Genomic DNA, 17,674 nt, shown 5'->3' with positions numbered 1-17,674 from the left:
GGGGTATTGTTGCAGCTTGGCACCCTGTCAGTGCCCAGAGGCACCTACTCTGTCAGCTCGGCCCCTCTGCAGGCATGGGCATGAAGGGAGGGACACCGATCCCCCTGGGGTAACACGGGCTTCATTAACGATTGGGGTGCCTGGAGCTGGTCCCGTTCCCTCTGCAGGGTGAGGGCAGCCCCCAGCATCACCTGCCAGGGTAGGGGAACGGGGTCTGCGGTGGTACCTAGGGCCCCATCACCTACTCTGCGATGCCTGACTGCAAGGGAGTGCCAGCCCTGCCGCCTCCTCTCCTGTCCCCTGGTCAGAGCACCCTGCAACAGTGCCCAGCATGAGCCCCCCCACCCAAGCCATGGGTGCTGCAGTGCCACCTGGCCCCACCGGCTGTGTGGCCTCCACCATCCACAGCGGGATGTTGGCTCTACTCTCCATCTCCACTAGCATGGCCCTCACCTGCTCGATCTCCTCCTCCAGGCGTGGGATGGATGGGGGCTGTGTGGGATCCCCCCCACACCGGTTCCTCTTGTGGCTAGGCAGCTCCCAGCCCTCCAGTCTGTGTGCATTGGAGCAGTGCTACCCCCCAGCACAGAGAAGAGCTGGCAGAGGTGGTGGGCTTGGCACAGGTCCTCTAGGAAGAGCTCCAGGGCAGAGAGGAACAGCACCCACAACCTCTCCAGCTCCTGTCACTCCTTGGGGCTCACTGGTGCCTGCCGCAGCCCTGCCAGCAACACACACTGCAGCCCTGCAGGATGAGGGATACTGAGCCGGGCTGGCCCCAGAACCCCTCACCTACCCTGGTGCAGGTGCTGGGGGGGCACTGCAGTTGCTGCCCGGTGCAGCAGCTCCCTCCTTACCATTTCTGAGCTCACTGGCCTCCAAACTCCTCCTGCACCGCTATTCCCGCAGCCAAAGGCTGTCGGCACTGCCTCCGAGCTGCAGCACCAGCTGCCGGTGCCTGGCTGTGGCCTTGCAGAGGGCTGCCTGGGCTGCTGCACACATCCCTACCGTCCCTGCTGTACGGCATGTGGCCCATCCTCCCCATGCCATCGTACCCAGTGAGGGCAGGGTCAGGACCTTCTGGGGCCACCCCTGGCTCCCCACAGGGCTCAGCACATGGGGATGTGACAGGCTTTGAGCTGCGTCCTGCCAGCTGCCTGGTGCTGGTCCCACTGGCCCCACGTGTGTCAGGCGCTCCCTGGTCCAGGAAGCATCCCTGCCTCGTCCCCTCCTGCTGTGCTCCCTGGCTGGAGTGGTGGCAGAGCTGCTGCAAGGGCCCGGTGTCCCCAGGGAGCAGTGATGCATGACAGGCTGGCACAGACTGTCCAGGCCCACAGGCTCCAGCGTTGCCTTGACTCCACAGGGAGGGGGCTGCTGCTGTCCCCACCACCACCTTATTGCCAGGTCCTCTGTGCCGTTCTGGGTGGGATGCAGAGGTCCTGGTGTGGGGCAGGCAGCAGTGGCCCCCAGATCCCCTTGTGGTTCCCACCACCCTGCCCCAGAGAGGGTAGGAGCAGCTCCTCCCTCCTGTGCCACCAGCTCCCAGAGCTCTGCGGGGACCCCTCGGGCCGTGCTCCCTCGCCTGCTGGTGTGTGAGCCAGCCGCTCCGCATGGAAACTCTGAGGTCAGCGCTGGCGCCTGCCCAGCAGCCCGTGGGAACCGTGGCCCTAGGCTGCCCCCGTGCCCCCCAGCACGGCCGCGCTGGGTGAGCCTGACTGGCATGCGGCACCTGCCCAGGCACATCCCCCTCTGGGGGAGCAGTGCGGGGGCACAGTGCCATGGCCCCCTCCCCATGCAAACCCGGTGAAGTTTCGCACCGGCGTCTCAAGCCTTTCCCCTTTTATTGAGGCTCAGACTGAAACCACGTGCAAGAGGCTGGAGGAGAAGCTGGGCCGCCAGCAGCGGGGCAAGACCAAGGCCCCGGCCCAGGGCAGGGCCCCAGCTGGGGAGGGCAGCCGGGTGCTGTGCAACTGCTGCTCCCTTGGGGGTGGTGGAGCGGGGCAGGGTGCAGCAGCCGGCCCGAGGAATGACTGGTCCCTTACTGCACACCCTCCATCATCTTCAGGAACTCTGCAAGAGAGTGGCACCCTCAGCCCACGGTCCTGCCTGGGGTGTGTGGCACAGGCGCTCAGCCAGAGCTGCCACTCACCATCAAAGTCGATGCGGCCATCATTGTTCTTGTCTGAGTCCTTCATCAGGTCCTCTATGTCCTCTTCAGTGACGTGCTCCCCAGTGGCCCTCAGGATCTCGCCCAGTTCCTCAATGTCAATGAACCCATCCGCATTCCTGTAGGAGGGTGACGGCAGGACGCGGCCATGCTTGCCCCTGCAGGCAGGACAGGCTGGCATCCCTCTCCCCCCACTCACCGGTCAAAGATGCGGAAGCAGTTGGCCAGCTCCTCCTCAGACTTGCCCTTGGCATCCTCTTTCATCTGGCGCACCATCATCACCAAGAATTCCTCAAAGTCAATGGTGCCGCTGCCTGTGGGAAAGAAACTGAGCACAGGTCAGGGTGCCAGCCTGGCACCCATCGCCCACCACCCCCCAAAGGCTGCTCACCATCCTCATCCACCTCCTCTATGATGGCATCCAGCTCTTCCTTGGTGGGGTTCTGGCCCAGCATCCTCATCACCGTCCCCAGCTCCTTGGTGCTGATGTCCCCGCCGCCATCCGCATCAAACATGTCAAAGGCGGCCTTGAACTCTGTGGGGAAGGGGGTCAGGGCTGGGCAGTGCACAGGACAGGGCCACGGCAGTGGGACAGAGCCCGCCGGGTCTGGCCCCTCTCCCCACTGCTCCTGCACTCACCCGCGATCATCTCCTCGCTGAGGAAGGCGCGAGCTTCAGCCTGCTGGTCCGTCTGCAAAGCAAGGCAACGGGGTCACTGTGGCCGTCCGCAGCGTGCCCAGGAGCCCCCAGCACAGTGAGGCACAGGGGTGTGGGGTGAGCCCCTGCCCAGCCGGCGTGTGACGCCATGCTGGGGCAAGCTGCGGCCCCCAGCCATCCCCACAGCTCTGGTGCTGCCTGGACATTTGCGAGGGCGGGGGAGCTGCTGTCTGTGTGTGCCGCCTTGGCATCTCAGGTATGCAGCGCTATTTTTGGGTCTCCTCAGCTCCCCTTATAGGGATCAGTGGGGCCACAGCCACGGGCACCTGTTGGCCCTGATCAAGTTTCTCCTGGAGGCGTGGGCTGGCTGTTGAGCCGGCTACGATGCTGTGTCGCATGACCCAGCACTCAGCTTTCAGCCACCCTCTGCCACTGCCACCTCTGCACAGCCCTGTGCTCCGGCCAGGACTGAGCCAGTGTCCCCGGGGCACCCGCACCCTTCAGGCAGCCATGCAGCCCCCCCAGAACACAGACACTGTGCTGCCCTGATGCCTCCCTGCCCTCACACGCCATGGCTAGCCCAGCCCCGGGGACCCCCTCCCACTGCTGTCCATGGAGGCATCTCAGCAGCAAACCCCCCCGGGTGCATGCAGTGCCCAACGCCTCCTGCCCTGCTGGGTCTCGCCCCAGCACACAGCGCATGGCATACAGCACACGGCAGCATGGGGGCTCTTACCATTGAAGGCATCTTTGCTGCTTTCCTCCCCTAGGGAGTCACCACCTCCTGCAGCAGTAGTCCCTAGAAGCTCCCTGGTGCTCCTGGCACCCCAATTTGTAGCGTCCCTGCCACGTGGCGTGCCCCCAGCTGTGGCCCCGGCAGCCTATCAGCTCCCCGGTGGCAATCAGGCCCCGCTCATTGGCAACAGGCGCATTTTACCTAATTTAGCCAAAACGTTATTGGCCAAGAGCTGGGGATTAACCGTGGGTCTGAAGCTGGGATAGAAATTCAAGCCCTCCGGGGAGGGACACTGGAGCCTTGGCTGGAGGGTGGCTCTTCTGCCCCCTCCCCCTCCCAGCACCCTCCAGCCCAGGGCGGCTCAGCAAGGAGGGGGTTAAAAATAGCCCAGACAAGGGGGCCAGGGCCTCCCCCTGCACCAAGCTGTCTACCCCAGCACCCTGACCATTACCTGCTCCCCTGCTGAACCCCAGACCTGAAGCCGTGCCTGGGGCAGGCTCCCAGCATGGGACTGGGCTCCCCCAGTCCAGGGTCACCTCCCTCATCCCCACAAGACCCCGGGGCCTCCAGCCTTGCCGTGCCACCTCCAACCCCCTCCCTCCACTCCCTTTTTCTGCTTGGGTGGGCCGGTTGCGGCACCCCAGCCCAGGTGAGGAAGGGGTCCCCGGCGGGGGGCCTGGGGTATGATGCCCCTGGGGGGGGGAAGAGTGTGCCCCCCCTGCGGTACAGGATTCCTGGCACTTTTGGCACCGAGACTCCAGCTCTGGAAAAGGCCCCATCTTTCTGTGCTGCCAGGGCAGTGGGAAATCTGCCCGGCACCTCCTTGAAGGCTCTGCTCTCACACACCGCAGCCCAAGCCACCCACCTTTGCCATGGCCTGGCTGGGGCTGCCGGTGGTGGGGACACGCTGGCCAAGTGGCCCGTGCCCCAAGGGGGTTGGACGGGGGGCTTGGAGCTGCGGCGGGGTCAGACCCTCTCCTGCAAGGTCACCGGGGGTCAGCACCAGCCCAGGCCCCCGTGCATCCCACCCTGCCTGGCAGCCGGGAAGGGAGGGACAGGGCAAGGCATCGGGGTCCCCAGGCTCTCAGTGCAGAAGCCCCCCAGACCCCCCTGCGCCCACGAGAGCGCAGGGATCCCCACCCAAGGTGCTGGAGCAGGGCGCAGCGGGTGTGCAGGGCAGAGCGATGGCAGCAGCTGGGCCGGTTCCTCGGTATTAATAGACATTCCCAAGAAAGTGGCGAGGCAGCAGTGGGCACGGCACTAAATAAGGCTGGCCGGGGCGAGGGGGTGCTGGGGCAGCCCAGGGGATGTCCCGCAGGGGCAGTGGCACAAGCAGGGTCGGGACCCGGCGTGCAGGGTGCAGGGTATGGGCGTGCCGGGGTACGGGGACCCCGCAGTGCCAGGCGCCGCGGTGAGGGACTGCTGTGGCTGCGGGCAGGGGGCCGCGGGGCGCTGCCCAGGCAGGGGACAAGGGGACCAGTGACCGGCGGGGGCCAGGGACCGCGGGCAGAGCCGCCCTGAGCCGTGCCGTGCCGTGCCGGCCCCGCCGCAGCGATCCGGGTTCCCGGCGGAGGCGGAGCCGTGCAGGGAGGATCCCGGGCCGAGCCGCGGCGGAGCGGCCATCGCTCGGCACCGCCTGTCTCGGGGCAGCACGGTACGGGCCGGTCCCGCACCCAACGCGGCTGCACCGGGCAGGGGGCGTGGGAGCGGGGCCAGGGGGTGTCGCGGGGCCGGCGCCGGCCGGGCCGTGGTGGGCGGCAGCCCTTGGCCCCCAGCCCATCCCGCCGCCTTGGGGCGGCCGGGCCTGACGCGCTGCCCGGCCCAGGCGGGATGGCCGCCCGCATCCTGCACCGCCTGCGGCACGCACTGGCCGGGGAAGGTGGCCGGGAGGAGCGGGTGCGCGGTGGCTGCGAGGCCGAGGACTTCCCGGAGAGCTCAGAGCTGGAGGACGACACGGAGGGGCTGTCAACGCGCCTCAGTGGCACCCTGAGCTTCACCAGCCACGAGGAAGAGGAGGAGGAGGAGGAGGAAGGCGCTGGAGAGGAGCTGGGAGAGCCGCCGCAGGCCATGGGGGCGGCAGCCGGTGCGGAGGATGGAGGCAGGTGCTGGGGTCGGTGTGCTGGGGGGGCCGAGGTGGCAGCACCCTTGTGGAGGGGACCCAAGCGATGGTGGGGGCCAGCAGCCTGGAGATGCTGGGGTGCTGGGAGAGCCCCGTCTGCGCAGGGTTGGGCTGACGCCCCTCTCCCGGTGCAGAGTGGGGCCCTGCAGCCGAGCGTGCTGGCGGCAGCCTGCTGACCCGGCAGCTGCAGGAGCTGTGGAGGAAGTCGCGGGGCAGCCTGGCTCCGCAGCGGCTGCTCTTCGAGGTCACCAGCGCCAGCGTGGTCAGCGAGCGCTCCTCCAAGTACGTGGTGAGTGAGCCCGGTGGGGCTGGGTAGGCGCAGGGTGGGCACAGATCCTGCTCCCTCCTGGGGCAGGGGTCCCATGGGGCTGGCGCTTATTTCTCTCTGTCTTTCCCTGTGCTGCTCGGATGATGCTGGCGGCTCAGATGAGCCTCAGGTAAGTATTGCCAAGAGGTGCTGTGGCAGCCCAGCCTGCTCCCTCCTGCCCAGGCAAACCCCCCTGTGGCCTGTCTTTGGCTGTACACCTGGTTCTGCCTGGCCCCACGGGAGCGCTTGCCCACGGCACCGCCCTGACACCCGGCTCCCCCCACAGCTCTACACCATCTACTTGATCCGCTCCGGCCGGTTTGACAAGGCCCCTGCCGCCATCGCCCGGCGCTACTCGGACTTTGAGCAGCTGAACCGCCGCCTGCGCTGCCGCTTCGGCTGTGACATGGCTGGCATCACCTTCCCCAGGAAGAGGCTGCGCCGGAACTTCACCGCTGAGACCATTGCCAAGCGGAGCCGAGCCTTTGAGCAGTTCCTGTCCCACCTGCACTCCATTGCCGAGATCCGCCGCTCCCCCGAGTTCCTTGAGTTCTTCTTCCTGCAGGACCTGCAAGCCGCACAGCGCCTGACCTGCACTGGCATGTACCGCGAGGCCCTGGCCACCTGGGCCAATGCCTACCGGCTGCAGGACCGGCTGGGGGTGTGCGGCTCCGGCCGCTTCCTCCTGACACTGGCTGGGCTGGCCGTCTGCCACCAGGAGCTGGATGAGCTTGGTGAGGCCCATGGCTGCTGCGAGCAGGCGCTGCAGCTGCTGGAGGCCCAAGGCAGCCACCCATTGCTGGGGCCCTTCCTGCAAGCCCACGTCCACCTGGCCTGGAAAGTGGGCAAGGACAAGCGGCGTTCAGAGGCTCGGCTGCAGGACCTGCGGGAGGCTGGGCCACCCCTGCAGCAGCAGCCGACCCTGAAGGAATGCCTGATCAAGGAGCCTCTGGAGTAAGCATCCCACCACCGGTGCCCCCACGGTGACAGGAGGGCAAGGGGCCCAGGGTGGCTAGAGCAGCAAGGGTGATGCCATCGCTGGGATGGAGCACAGAGGCAGCACTGCGTGTCTATGGATGGCACAGCCCACGCCCAGGAGCTGTCTCAAAAATGCACTTTCTTTGTGGTTAGTCTGTCCTGTGGGGCCGGGCACTCGTGGGTGCTTGTCACCCACTGCCAGGAGCTGGCTCTCCCTCTGCGGGGGGGGTTCTAGTGTGGATGGGACGGAGTTTAGCTGGGATGTACTAGCACTGCATAAGGAAACGGGAAGGCTTCTGGCAGGGTCTGTGGCTCTTGCCAGAAGCTTCCCATAAAACTTATGTAATAAAAAGGACTTTATTGAATAAAGTCTCAGTAGGAAGAAGAGCGAGGCGCCTGCTGTATGTTCAGCTTCACTTCCCCCAGGGCACCATCAGCAGGAAGCCTCGTGTCCCCCATACTGAGGTGGGGAGCTGCCTCATCCCTTTTCCCAGCTCCCAGCTTCCCCTTTTCCAGCTCCCAGTGGCTGGGCGCAAGCCTCAAGGGTGAGCAGAAGCAGCGACTGATGCATCATGGCACAAGGAAGACAGAAGTGAGAAGGGGCACCCACATGTGCCGCAGTAGCACTTTCCCCCTCGTGCTGTGGGGGCAGAGGCAGCCCTGGTGCTGCCGACCTTCTCCCTTTCAGGAGAGGGTCCCTCAGGCAAGCATAATCATGGGGCTCAAGGCGACAAAGTCCAGGGAATGGAGCCCAGCCATTCACCTGACATCTTTATTTAAGGCAGGTGAAGGGCAGCTGATCATACTGTACGGTTATGTGCTGTGCAGCAAGCAGTCAGTTGCAGCAGACGCCTCTGCAGGTCCCCATCTGTCGTGGAGGGCCTCTGGCACCAGCTCTCCCCACGGTGCTGGATCCAGCCCAGTCTCCCTTCAAGGCTCATTTCTGCTGCTGCCCAGGTCCCACCTGGCCCACATCTCTCCTGGTCCGTCCCTCGGCGTGCCCAAGCCCCAGCCCGCAGGGGTTTCGCAGCTAGAGCTTGCTCTGGTTTGGCATTTGCTCCACCCTGATGACTCCTTCCTGTGCACAGGTGACAGCCAGGACCCCATCCCTGCGCCACAGCCGTCCCTGCACCAGTCCCCGGCACCCACCTGAAGAGAGAGCCTGTCAGACTGCAGACTGTCAGTCCCTGCAACAGGCAGGGCTGGCCTTTGCCATGCGGGTCCCTGGGGAATGCAGCGGGGACTCACCAGCCCAGGGGCTCTCACACTCGTACAGCATCCAGTGGTCCGCTCGGAAGGGCGCGTGGAACCACATAGAATGGTCAAGGGACACCATGAACTTGATATGGTACTGCCGGTGTGGGAGCAGGGCCGTGCCCAGGAAGGCATAGTCGGAGATGTAGGCAGCCACACAGCAGTGCACCTTCATGTCAGTCTCTCCTGCAAAGCGACCGGCACTGCCTGTCTCCAGCGTGCACTGTACGTGCCCAGCTCCCCCAGGAGCTCTGCTTCCCTGGGGGTCAGCTGCTGGCCAAACAGTGCTGTGATGCTCTTTCAGACCTGCTCTCCTTGCTGTGCCTCCCAAGGAAAGCCGGCCGTGGCTGAGCATGGCACACGGCCATCGCTTCACGCTCCAGCACCCCCACCTGTATTTCAGCCTTGAAATCTCCAGGCTTCCCCACAGGCTAGGGGCACAGTCAGCCTCTGAATCACAACCCTCTCCGCCCACTCCGTTGCGAGCGTGCTCTAAAGCGCAAGCTGGAGCCTTGTGGGGCAGCTGGACTGCCCTCCTGGCAGGACCCACCTATGTAGCCTCGTGCTCGCACCCAGAAGAGCTGCTTTGGCTCCTGCGGCTCGGAGCAGAATATATCTGGCGGGTTCACGGGTTTGATATCAATTGGCACGTCTTCGGCCTGAATCTTGTTAAGGTGCTTTCTGTATCTCTCCGCCAAGTTAGGATTCCTGTAGACCAACACAGAGAAGTGAGGTTAATGCCAGGCAGGCCAGAGGCACATCCTGCTGGCAGCAGCTTCAGACCAGGGACCCAGGGCCACACAGAAAGGCAACAGGGGCACAGCTCCTGCTCTGTCTGCTTCTCTGCTCCCCAGGTGTATTTGGGAACTCCTCAGGCTGTTGCCTCAATTCTCTCCCACCTGCTTTTGCCCCTGCACCTCCGTAAGCTGCAGCTGCAGAGAAGGGCATCTCTGGCATGCCCTGTCTGCCCCACTCACTGCAGGAACTTCTGGATGAGCTCCTCCTGCGTCAGCAGCTTCTCAGGGGGTGGCACGGCAGGCATGGTGAACTGGTGCTGCACCGGGCTGCACTGGGAGAGCTGGAAGGAGGCCTGGCAGGTGAAGATCGGCTTTCCATGCTGGATGGCCTTTACAGAACGAACAGAGAAGCTCTTCCCTGTACGGGTCCGTTCCACCTCGTACAGCACTGGCACCTTGGGGTCCCCTGGGACAGAAAAGGAACGTTCTGCTGTCGGACCACCACGCACCACAGAGGGGACCTGACCTACAGATGCTGAGCACTGGGGCCAGGCGGGCTGAGCCCACTGTGCCCTGAACCATCAACACCCTCTCTCTGCTGTGCTGGAGCCAGGATGGCAGCATCTGCCCACCCATGTGGGCCTCAGCCGCGGCTTCCCCAGCCCCTCAACCACTGGAGTCACTGCCTGGTCCCGGTCCCGCCATAAGCCCCAGCCTCCCCGACCCCCTGCACCCCATCCTGCCCCTCCACAATCACCCCTCTGCCCCACTGAGCTCTCTCCCTCAGCTCCGGGCACCCCCCGGCCAGCAGCCCGGCCTGCCCCCGGGCCCAGACCTGCCCACCCCCGCCCTTCCCACTCCGGCGCCCCAGCCGCGGGGCTCCCCGCCCGGCCCCGCTCCCCGCAGCGCGGCTCCCCCCGCGCCCGGCCCCGGCCCACCTGCCCGCACGAAGTAGCAGTGCAGCGAGTGGACCTGCTCGTCGCGGCTAACGGCGCGGGCGGCCGCCACCAGGGCCTGCCCCACGATCTGCCCGCCGAAGAGCCGCTGCGTGGCGGGCACCCAGTGGTGCCGGCCCCTGCGGGGGAGAGGGCGGCGGCGGTGAGGGCGGCGGCGCGGAGGGCGGCCCGACCCCGGCGCCCCGGCGGCCCCGCGCACCTGAAGAGGTCGAGCTCCAGCCGCTCCAGGTTCAGCACGCTCGTGATCAGCACGCTCCGCAGGTCTCCGGCCGGCGGCCGCCCCGGCCCCGGCCCCGGCCCCGCGCCCGCTCCCCCGGCGTCGCCCGGAGCTGCCATCTCCGAGGCGGCCCAGCAGCCCTGACAGCGGCAACACCCGGCCGCTGCGCGGCGCAGCGGCAAGTACCGCCCACCCGCGAGGCAAAGACAGCCAGCTGATTGGTCTCTGAGCTGTCAGTCACCCGGGCCGTGGCAGAAAGCTCTGGGATGGTTGGCTGGCCTCCTGCCCGTCCGGAGAGTACGCCTGTAATTGGCCAGACTCATAGTGTGGGCGGTGCCCCAGCTGGTTTAATATGGCTTCTTCCTGCTGGAGAGGAGGCTGCAGGTGTCAGGTCTGCCATGGAGCTGGGCTCTTGCTTCAGGAGCTACGAGGCCTTCAGGGAGCGCTTCCGCGCCTACAAGAGGGCGCAGGGCTGCCGCTACGCTCTGCGGAGCTGCGTCTCTGTCCGCTGCCACAACCGGCAGCACGGCACCGCCGTCCGCGAGGATGTCATGTAAGGCCACCGCGGTGCGCAGCCCTGCCCGGCCGGGCCGGCTCGGCTCGGTGCCTGGCCCCGGCACCCCCGGGCAGGGCCTGCGCCCCGCGCTGGGCTCCAGGGGGTTCGGTGCTCCCCGCGCGGGTCCGGGGAGTGAGCCCATGCGGGAGCGCCCTGCCCGCAGGGAGCGGCGTCAGCAGCTCTGGCCCCCAGCCCAGCCCCTTCCACGGGGTGTCAGCTCCTGCCAGCACCTGGCCGAGTGCTACTGTAACCGGGGCTGCCCGCGGTTGCGGAAGGGTTCATCCTGCTAGCCTAACAGGCCTGCAGAGGAGAGTGCTGTTGGTTATGTCAGGCGCTTGCTGTTTTCATAGTCTCGACTGTTCCTGTGTTGCTTACCCCCCGTTGCTGTGTCCCAGCCCTGTTGCTCCCCCTCATGCTCCAGCTAGCGCTCTGCTGTCCTGCTTGGCTCTGTTCAAACCCTGCCTTTTGGCTCAACAATTCTTGCTGCCTCTTGCAGCAAAACCTGTACCTTTCACCTTTGAAGTCACCCTCATGGGACATTGCTGGCTAACTACACCTCCTGCCTTTTTCTTCTCAAGTAGCAAGACACTAAGTACTGGCTGCTGGCATTCCCCAGCTGCTTTCACCTCATTGCAATGGCAAGGTGCTGTCGGGTTTCCCTCTCAGTGCTGGATTCCACAGCCTTCACTTACCTGAGCAGGTCTAGCGATACTGCCTCATTTCTGTGCAAGTTGGTGGATCCACTTGTGTGCACAAAGGCTACAAGGTCATTCTCCACTCACACAACTGCTCCCCTTGCTGCCTTAAAATATAATTTAATCGTGTGCCTTGAAGCCTTTCTTGCTGTGTTCTAGCCTGCTCCTCCAGATGCAGAGGAGTTGCAGAAATGATATGTGCTTTAAGGGAGTTAGGCACACATGCACCCAGGTATCAAGTTTTTGTTAATGGCTTTGCTGTTTCTGGAGAGCAGAAACAGGCATTGCTGGGATCAAGAGCAGGGGCTGCTTTATGGTGTCTGGTTGTGGCAGTTACGACTCTTAGTTCATTTGTTTTTCCTGTATTTGAGCTTTCTTACCCCAGGCTTTGCTGAGCAGAAAGCCAGCTCGTCTGACTGGCGTATGTGTTTTTTGTGTGCTCGCTAATTGAATATAGTGTCAGCATGCAAGAAAAGTCAAAACTAAATGCTGGCAGCCCATGCCACCATTGCTTGCCCCATTAATGCCTTCTCAACGTTTGCAGGTTCATGGAGGTTAAGTTTGGTTGTGCCCGGGCCCAAAAATACAACAAGAAGAGAAAGCAGCAGCCCAGCTTGTGTCCAGCTTATTTTGTGTTGCAATATAAAGAAGACATAGACCAGCTTGTGATCAGCGATCTGAACAGCAACCACGTCCATGCAGGCCCGGTTTTTTCCCTGACCAGAGCCGCTGCCCTGATGGCAAGCACTACGGAACGCGACAGCCCCGCAACAAAACCGCTAAAGCAACAGCAGGCGGGCGGGACTGAGAGTGGTGCTGCAGCAGCAGGGGACTCCTACGCAGTCATGGGACAACCGGTAGATGGGGCGCCTGCTCCGTACGGGGCTCCTGCGCTCCCTGAGGCAGCAAAGGAAAATGCTTCGGCCTCGGCACTAGTCAGGGTTGCCGAGGTAATGAAAACCTTTCTGAGAGAGAACAAGGGCTCCCTGGCCTCAGTTAGCACAGACAGGGACCATGGCCTGGACAGACTCAGCTTCCAGACCAGGCAGATGAAGAGCTGGTTCGTGCGGTTCCCCGAGAGCCTCCTGCTGCACAGAGTGCTGAGTGAGGCGGGACATGTTCTCTATGCTTTCCTTGTAGAGAGCAAGGAGCAAGTAGGGAAGGTGGTGCACTTGTCACTGCTGAAGGATGACACAGGACACAACGTCAGGGAAATGCTGACCATCTTCAAGGAGTTCAATCCTGAGTGGCAAAAGGTCCAGGCTGTTTTTGTGGACGTGTCCTTCTTTCACAAAGCTGTCCTCCATGAGCTCTTTCCCTCTGCCCAGGTGTTCCTTTCTGTCTATCACACTGTCCGACTGCTTGAGAAGAATGCAGAAGAAGCGGAAATCTCCTCTTCCTTCAAGCAGAACTTGATGCTGGCCTTGCAGAAGGCTGTGTTTTCCCCTTCAGCTGCAAGTCTGGATGCCCTGTTGCCGCTCGTGAAGTGTGTGGTCAGCCCAGAGCTATACAACTATCTGCGAGCCAACTGGTTCTCCTGTGAGCTGCTCTGGTACACGCATGGAAAGAAAGGGCTGCACTCCTGCAGCACACACATGGACAGCCTGGACCTCATCACGCACCGAATAGCTGGTCTCCTTGGCCAGCAGCCATCCTTGGAGGCAAGCATTCTTTCTTTTCTGGAGTGTGCAGACTGCCTTGATTCCAGAGGCTCGGAGAGCCTGAACCAGGGTTTCTTGAGCACCAGGGAGGATGGCTGGAGCAGCCTCCAGGAGAAACCTGATGCATGTGCTGGTGCTGCAGCAGAACCAGGCCCCATTTTTGGCTCTCCGGCTCTTGCTGATTGCCCTGAGCCCACTGCGCAGGCTGCTGCGGTGGGGACGGGGTGCATGCTGGCTGCACTCCGGGAGAGCTGTGGGGAGCTAGGCTACTGGCTGTGCCTGAAGGAGTGGGAGGTGGTGCAGACGTCCACGCAGCTGCTCAGCCCTGCCTCGGGCAGCCTCAGCGTTTGGCTGCTGGAAGACGCGCACCGGGTGAGCTGGGACTGCCGGAGCTGTAGCTGCTGCTTCCAGCGCCGCTACCGGCTGCCCTGCAGGCACGTCCTGGCCGTGCTGCAGGTGCACAGGGGCCGTGTGGAGGAAGGCATGGTGTGCAGGCGCTGGCAGAGGAGGTACCAGCACCTCCTGGCCCCCGGGGCCAGCCTCCCGGGCTTCGGTGGGGGCTCGGCAGGCGGCCGGCCGCTGGGCAGAGAGGAGAGAGCCCGGTTCCTCAGCCTGGAGCTGGCCAACCTGCTGCTGCAGAGCGAGGGGCCGGAGCTGGAGGAGCGCAGCTCCGCGCTGGCAGCTATCCTGGCGGCCTGGGCTCGGTCACCGGAGCCGGGGGAGGCGGCCGGGAAGAAGCCGGTGCCCCCGCACTGCTCTGGGTAACGGAGGCCGCCCAGGAAATGCGAGGTGGTGGAGGGGAGCCCGCGGCGGCCGCTCCCGGCAGCGCCCGAGGCCGCCGGTGCCGCCGCCCGGCAGCGACGGGCCGCGCCCGGCCGGCAGGGGGCCTGGCGCGCTGCCTGACGTCATGGCGCGCCCCACGGTGATTGGTGGCGCTGCTGGCAGGGAGCGGGGCACGCCGGGATGCGCTCCCCGGAGGCGGCGGCGGAGCGGGGCATGCCGGGATATCCCCCCCTCCCGGTAGCGGCGGCGCAGCGTTCGCGGCCCCGGCAGGGCAGGCGATGGCACAGGCCCCGCCGGGCCCGGACCGCGGCTCCTTGGTGGCCTACGAGCCGGGGGCGGGCGGCCGCATGGCCTCCGTCAGCTTCCAGAGCGCTGCCATGGCTAGCGTCTTCGCCCGCTTCCCCCGGGTACTGCTGGTGCACCGGGCCGGTGGGCCGGCGGGCCGCGCGCTCTATGTCTTCCTGGTGGCCGGGCCGGCCCCGGAGCTGCACGGCGGCATGGCCAGGGTGGTGCATCTTGCTGTCCCGCAGAACGAGTCGGTGGGAGGCCTGGCGCGCATGTACGGGGCGTTCAGGGCCTTCAATCCAGCCTGGGCTGAAACCCAGCTCCTCCTGATGGGCCCTGGGCTGCCCCAGCCGTCTGTGCTTGCCCAGGCCTTCCCAGCAGCAGAGGTGCAGCTCTCCATCTTCCACCTCTGCAAGGACCTGCAGCACCAGATCCAGTGGCTGGCCTTGGAGGGCTGCACCGAGCACCTGATCCTGGCTGCCCTGGGTGACACCATGCATGCAGCCACCGAGAGCAGCCGCAGAAAGATGCACGCCCTTCTGAGAGACCTCATGACACCAGACTTGCTGTCTCAGCTCCATGTTCACTGGCTTCTCAATGATGAGATCTGGGCCACGCACAAGGAGAGGACTTGGGGGCAGAGCAGTAACTACTTTAAGGACCTGGAGATTGTCACCCAGGGACTGAGCCAGATTTTCAGCAGTGGGCTCTCTTTGGAGAGCTGCATCACCTCCTTAGCCCAGTACTACCAAAAGTGTGTTTCTAAGAGTGCTCCTAATGCTGTGATTTGCTCTGCTCCCCATCCTGATCACTGTGCTGCTCAGGCAGCTCCCCAAAGTTTGCCTGCCAGGAGTTTGCCTCTTGCCCCTCCAGCATGCCAGCGTAAGCAGTCTCGGAGCTCTGTCCAGGCTTCTGCCACCACAGCAACAGCTCAGCAGCAGTGGCCGGTGCCAGAGTCTCTCACAGCAGCTAAGAGTCCTGTGATTGTTCACAGTCCACCAGCAGCTCTTCATCATCAGCCTGAAACCCCCCAGGCTCTCTTCTTCCAAGGTAAGCCTGCAAGCCCTCAGTTCTCATTAGGTCCTTCATCTCCTGTGGCTAAACTGGAGGCAATGGAAAACCCAGAGGGTGACAGCAAGGACGAGATTAACCGAAGGACTGAAGAACACATTGAGCAGTCATTGAGGGATATTTGCACGGAGCCCGCTGCCAGGCTGTGCCTGAGCGAGTTTGCAGTGGTTCAGAAGTCCGTGCAGCTGATAGGCACTGGGGAGGATGCTCTCAGCGTACAGGTCCTGGAGGATGCCCACAGGGTGGACCTGAAAGGCCTGAGCAGCTGCACTTGCCATTTCAACCAGGTCTTCCAGCTGCCCTGCCGGCACATCTTGGCCATGCTGGATTCGGATAGGAAGACCCTGCAGCCGGAGATGCTCAACAGACAGTGGCAGAAGGGATGTGATGCCCATCAGGCTGAGCAATATGGTGCTGATGGCCTCTTGGAGGTCCTGAAGAGCTCCTGGAATGAGTCTTTGGATAAATCCCTGGTGGTGTCATTCCTCACGGCAGAGATCAGCCGGGTTCTCGCCCACTGCAGCGGGGAGGAGTTTGAGCACAGGTACAGGATCCTCCGGGAGCTGGCTGACAGCTGGATTGGGCCCTACATCGAGGTGAAGCTCTAACACCAAGTGGGACCCAAGCGGGCTGCTTCGTGTGCGGATCCTTGGGAGCAGCTGGGCAGCAGATGTGCAGGAAGCATGTTCATCACTCCACCAGTGTCTTGGCTTCCACCTTTATTCCCCTTAGCCTATCACTCCCTTGAGGGTTGGCATAGAAGGGGCAGCTTGGGTCCTTTATCTGCCAAATGAGTGTTGCCTTTTGCATGGGACAGCTGAGAAACCAGATTGCAAACTCCTGATCATGCTGGATGTGACCAGCTGCTGACCTGGCTAATAGGAGGTGTGGCTGGGAGCCAACCAGGGGTGGTGCAGCGTGGGAGGTGATGGTATAACATGTGACAAAATTACTTGATGCGTGGCCAGTGCCTGCAGGTCCTTCCAGCATCCAGCTGTGATGTGTTGTGCAACAAAGCCAATAAATTGGCCTTGTATTGCTTGGGAGCTGTGTCTGTTTCTGTGCCAGCTGCAGCCGCTCCTCCCTGCGGACAGGACGGTGGGGCTCGCTCACACTGTGAGACCAGGCGGTGCTTTGGACAGGGCTTTGAACAGGGCTTCTTGGTGGTCTTTTCTTACTGTAGCACCCTCCAGGTAGTGGAGTGAGCCTGCTTGTTGGGAGGCAGCAGGTCCGGGGGGGTGGCAATCTCTGCTGCCAGCAGCGCAGCTCATGCTCTGAAGCAGAGTTGTTTGTCTGGTCACGGCAGCTGCTCTCCATTCCTCAGAAAGGGGAACCCGCCCTCCCTTGTCAACAGCTTGTGTGCTGGGGGAGGCTGGAGGGATGCTGCGGGTCACAGTAGTGCCAAATAAAGCTGTGATGAGGTGGGGAGCAAAGGCTTTAAACAAATGGGGTGGGGGAGGAAAAATGTGGGGAAGAGCAAACAAGCCCTGGCCCTCAGGTGCTCTCTGATGGGTCAGCCCCTTGTCACCCCTCACAAGCAAAAGCAATGCCAGTGCCCATTGTGTTGGGACACGGCAGGCTGCGGACATGGCAGGTGCATGTCGGAGACCAACCTCTATCGCTGTGGTTCAGTCACAAATGGTTTGTTTTCTCTGTTTTCTCTGATCAGTGCTTCCTTCCTTAACATTTTTGGTTTCGGTAGAGTCAGCCCGTTGCAGGAGGAGGACTGTTGCAAGGTTGGGGGATTTCCTCTTGATCTACGGTTTTGTTACATTATCTGATACTATCAAATCTAACTAAATGTAGCATCATGTTTCCTAAAACACCCTTCTCCTTTCTGTAAACTTGGAGCTGCTTGTTTCACCCCTCAGCTGTGCTGTCAAAGAGGCCTGGAAGGCTCTGCCTGCCAGACTCCTTGCCATCTTTCATTCTGGCACTGGTGGCACCCCTCTCATTTTCAGAGGGCTTTTCTCTCTGCCTCTTGCTCTGTGCGGCTCTGACCCTGCCTTCCCTCCCAGCCTGGCACAGGCACTGTGGGAACGCCAGCTGCCATCCCCACCAGCCAGAGGATGAGGGGTCTGGAGGAAAGTCTGGTGCTGGCTCGTGGAGCTAGGGAATGCTGGGCCCTCTTCCTCAGCCAGCAAGGTGGGATAGCTGGATCCCGCGCTGGCTCACCATGACCGGCTCCATAGCCACAGGCATGTGCCTGAGCAGTGGCTGCTGCCAGCGCAGCTCCTTGGGTGCCGCACATTTCCCTGCGGAGTCTGCCCCATCCCCCTCCCCACTAGGAACACAGGAAATAACTCATCCCTGGTCTTGGGGTAAACATCTTTCCCAAGAGCAAAACTGCCAGGCTGGGACAAGCATATGGCTATAATTTACCCTCTGTGTGAATGTCATGCTGGGCCCTCCCACACTCCACCTGGCCTTTGCTCTGCTCCACCCGGGCGATCCCAGCTTCACTGTCAGGCTACAGACGGGTCCTGAGCCCAGCAGGG

General features: G+C 63.1%; 6 protein-coding genes across 6 annotated transcripts; 3 read left to right on the top strand and 3 right to left on the bottom strand.

Annotated features, from left to right (window-relative positions):
* Positions 1-44: 44 nt before the first annotated feature.
* LOC119154757 (regulator of G-protein signaling 9-binding protein-like) lies at positions 45-1,047 on the bottom strand. Its single transcript, XM_037402655.1, is given in 4 exon segments — positions 45-191; positions 382-554; positions 557-742; positions 855-1,047. Coding segments are annotated over 4 exon segments (699 nt in total).
* Positions 1,048-1,819: 772 nt separating this feature from the next.
* TNNC2 (troponin C2, fast skeletal type) lies at positions 1,820-3,626 on the bottom strand. Its single transcript, XM_037402127.1, has 6 exons — positions 3,558-3,626; positions 2,804-2,855; positions 2,556-2,699; positions 2,364-2,478; positions 2,147-2,283; positions 1,820-2,067 (listed from the first exon to the last, which is right to left on the bottom strand). The coding sequence occupies exons 1-6, from the start codon at positions 3,567-3,569 to the stop codon at positions 2,036-2,038; spliced, it is 492 nt and encodes a 163-aa protein (XP_037258024.1). The 5' UTR covers positions 3,570-3,626; the 3' UTR covers positions 1,820-2,035.
* Positions 3,627-5,051: 1,425 nt separating this feature from the next.
* SNX21 (sorting nexin family member 21) lies at positions 5,052-7,352 on the top strand. Its single transcript, XM_037402116.1, has 3 exons — positions 5,052-5,655; positions 5,811-5,965; positions 6,270-7,352. Exons 1-3 carry the CDS (start codon positions 5,388-5,390, stop codon positions 6,939-6,941), a joined length of 1,095 nt encoding a protein of 364 aa, XP_037258013.1. The 5' UTR covers positions 5,052-5,387; the 3' UTR covers positions 6,942-7,352.
* A 330-nt stretch (positions 7,353-7,682) lies between these two features.
* On the bottom strand, positions 7,683-10,448 carry ACOT8 (acyl-CoA thioesterase 8). Its single transcript, XM_037402654.1, has 7 exons — positions 10,427-10,448; positions 10,108-10,339; positions 9,891-10,027; positions 9,193-9,418; positions 8,766-8,923; positions 8,210-8,401; positions 7,683-8,110 (listed from the first exon to the last, which is right to left on the bottom strand). The coding sequence occupies exons 1-7, from the start codon at positions 10,446-10,448 to the stop codon at positions 7,992-7,994; spliced, it is 1,086 nt and encodes a 361-aa protein (XP_037258551.1). The 3' UTR covers positions 7,683-7,991.
* Positions 10,449-10,473: 25 nt separating this feature from the next.
* Positions 10,474-13,823, top strand: ZSWIM3 (zinc finger SWIM-type containing 3). Its single transcript, XM_037402106.1, has 2 exons — positions 10,474-10,678; positions 11,921-13,823. The coding sequence occupies exons 1-2, from the start codon at positions 10,524-10,526 to the stop codon at positions 13,800-13,802; spliced, it is 2,037 nt and encodes a 678-aa protein (XP_037258003.1). The 5' UTR covers positions 10,474-10,523; the 3' UTR covers positions 13,803-13,823.
* A 252-nt stretch (positions 13,824-14,075) lies between these two features.
* ZSWIM1 (zinc finger SWIM-type containing 1) lies at positions 14,076-16,220 on the top strand. Its single transcript, XM_037402108.1, has one exon. It carries the CDS (start codon positions 14,099-14,101, stop codon positions 15,782-15,784), a length of 1,686 nt encoding a protein of 561 aa, XP_037258005.1. The 5' UTR covers positions 14,076-14,098; the 3' UTR covers positions 15,785-16,220.
* Positions 16,221-17,674: the final 1,454 nt, after the last annotated feature.

Source organism: Falco rusticolus, chromosome 10 (genome assembly GCF_015220075.1).
Source record: "Falco rusticolus isolate bFalRus1 chromosome 10, bFalRus1.pri, whole genome shotgun sequence".
NCBI classification, from domain to species: Eukaryota; Metazoa; Chordata; class Aves; order Falconiformes; family Falconidae; genus Falco; species Falco rusticolus.
This window is presented reverse-complemented; position numbering and strand designations above follow the sequence as displayed.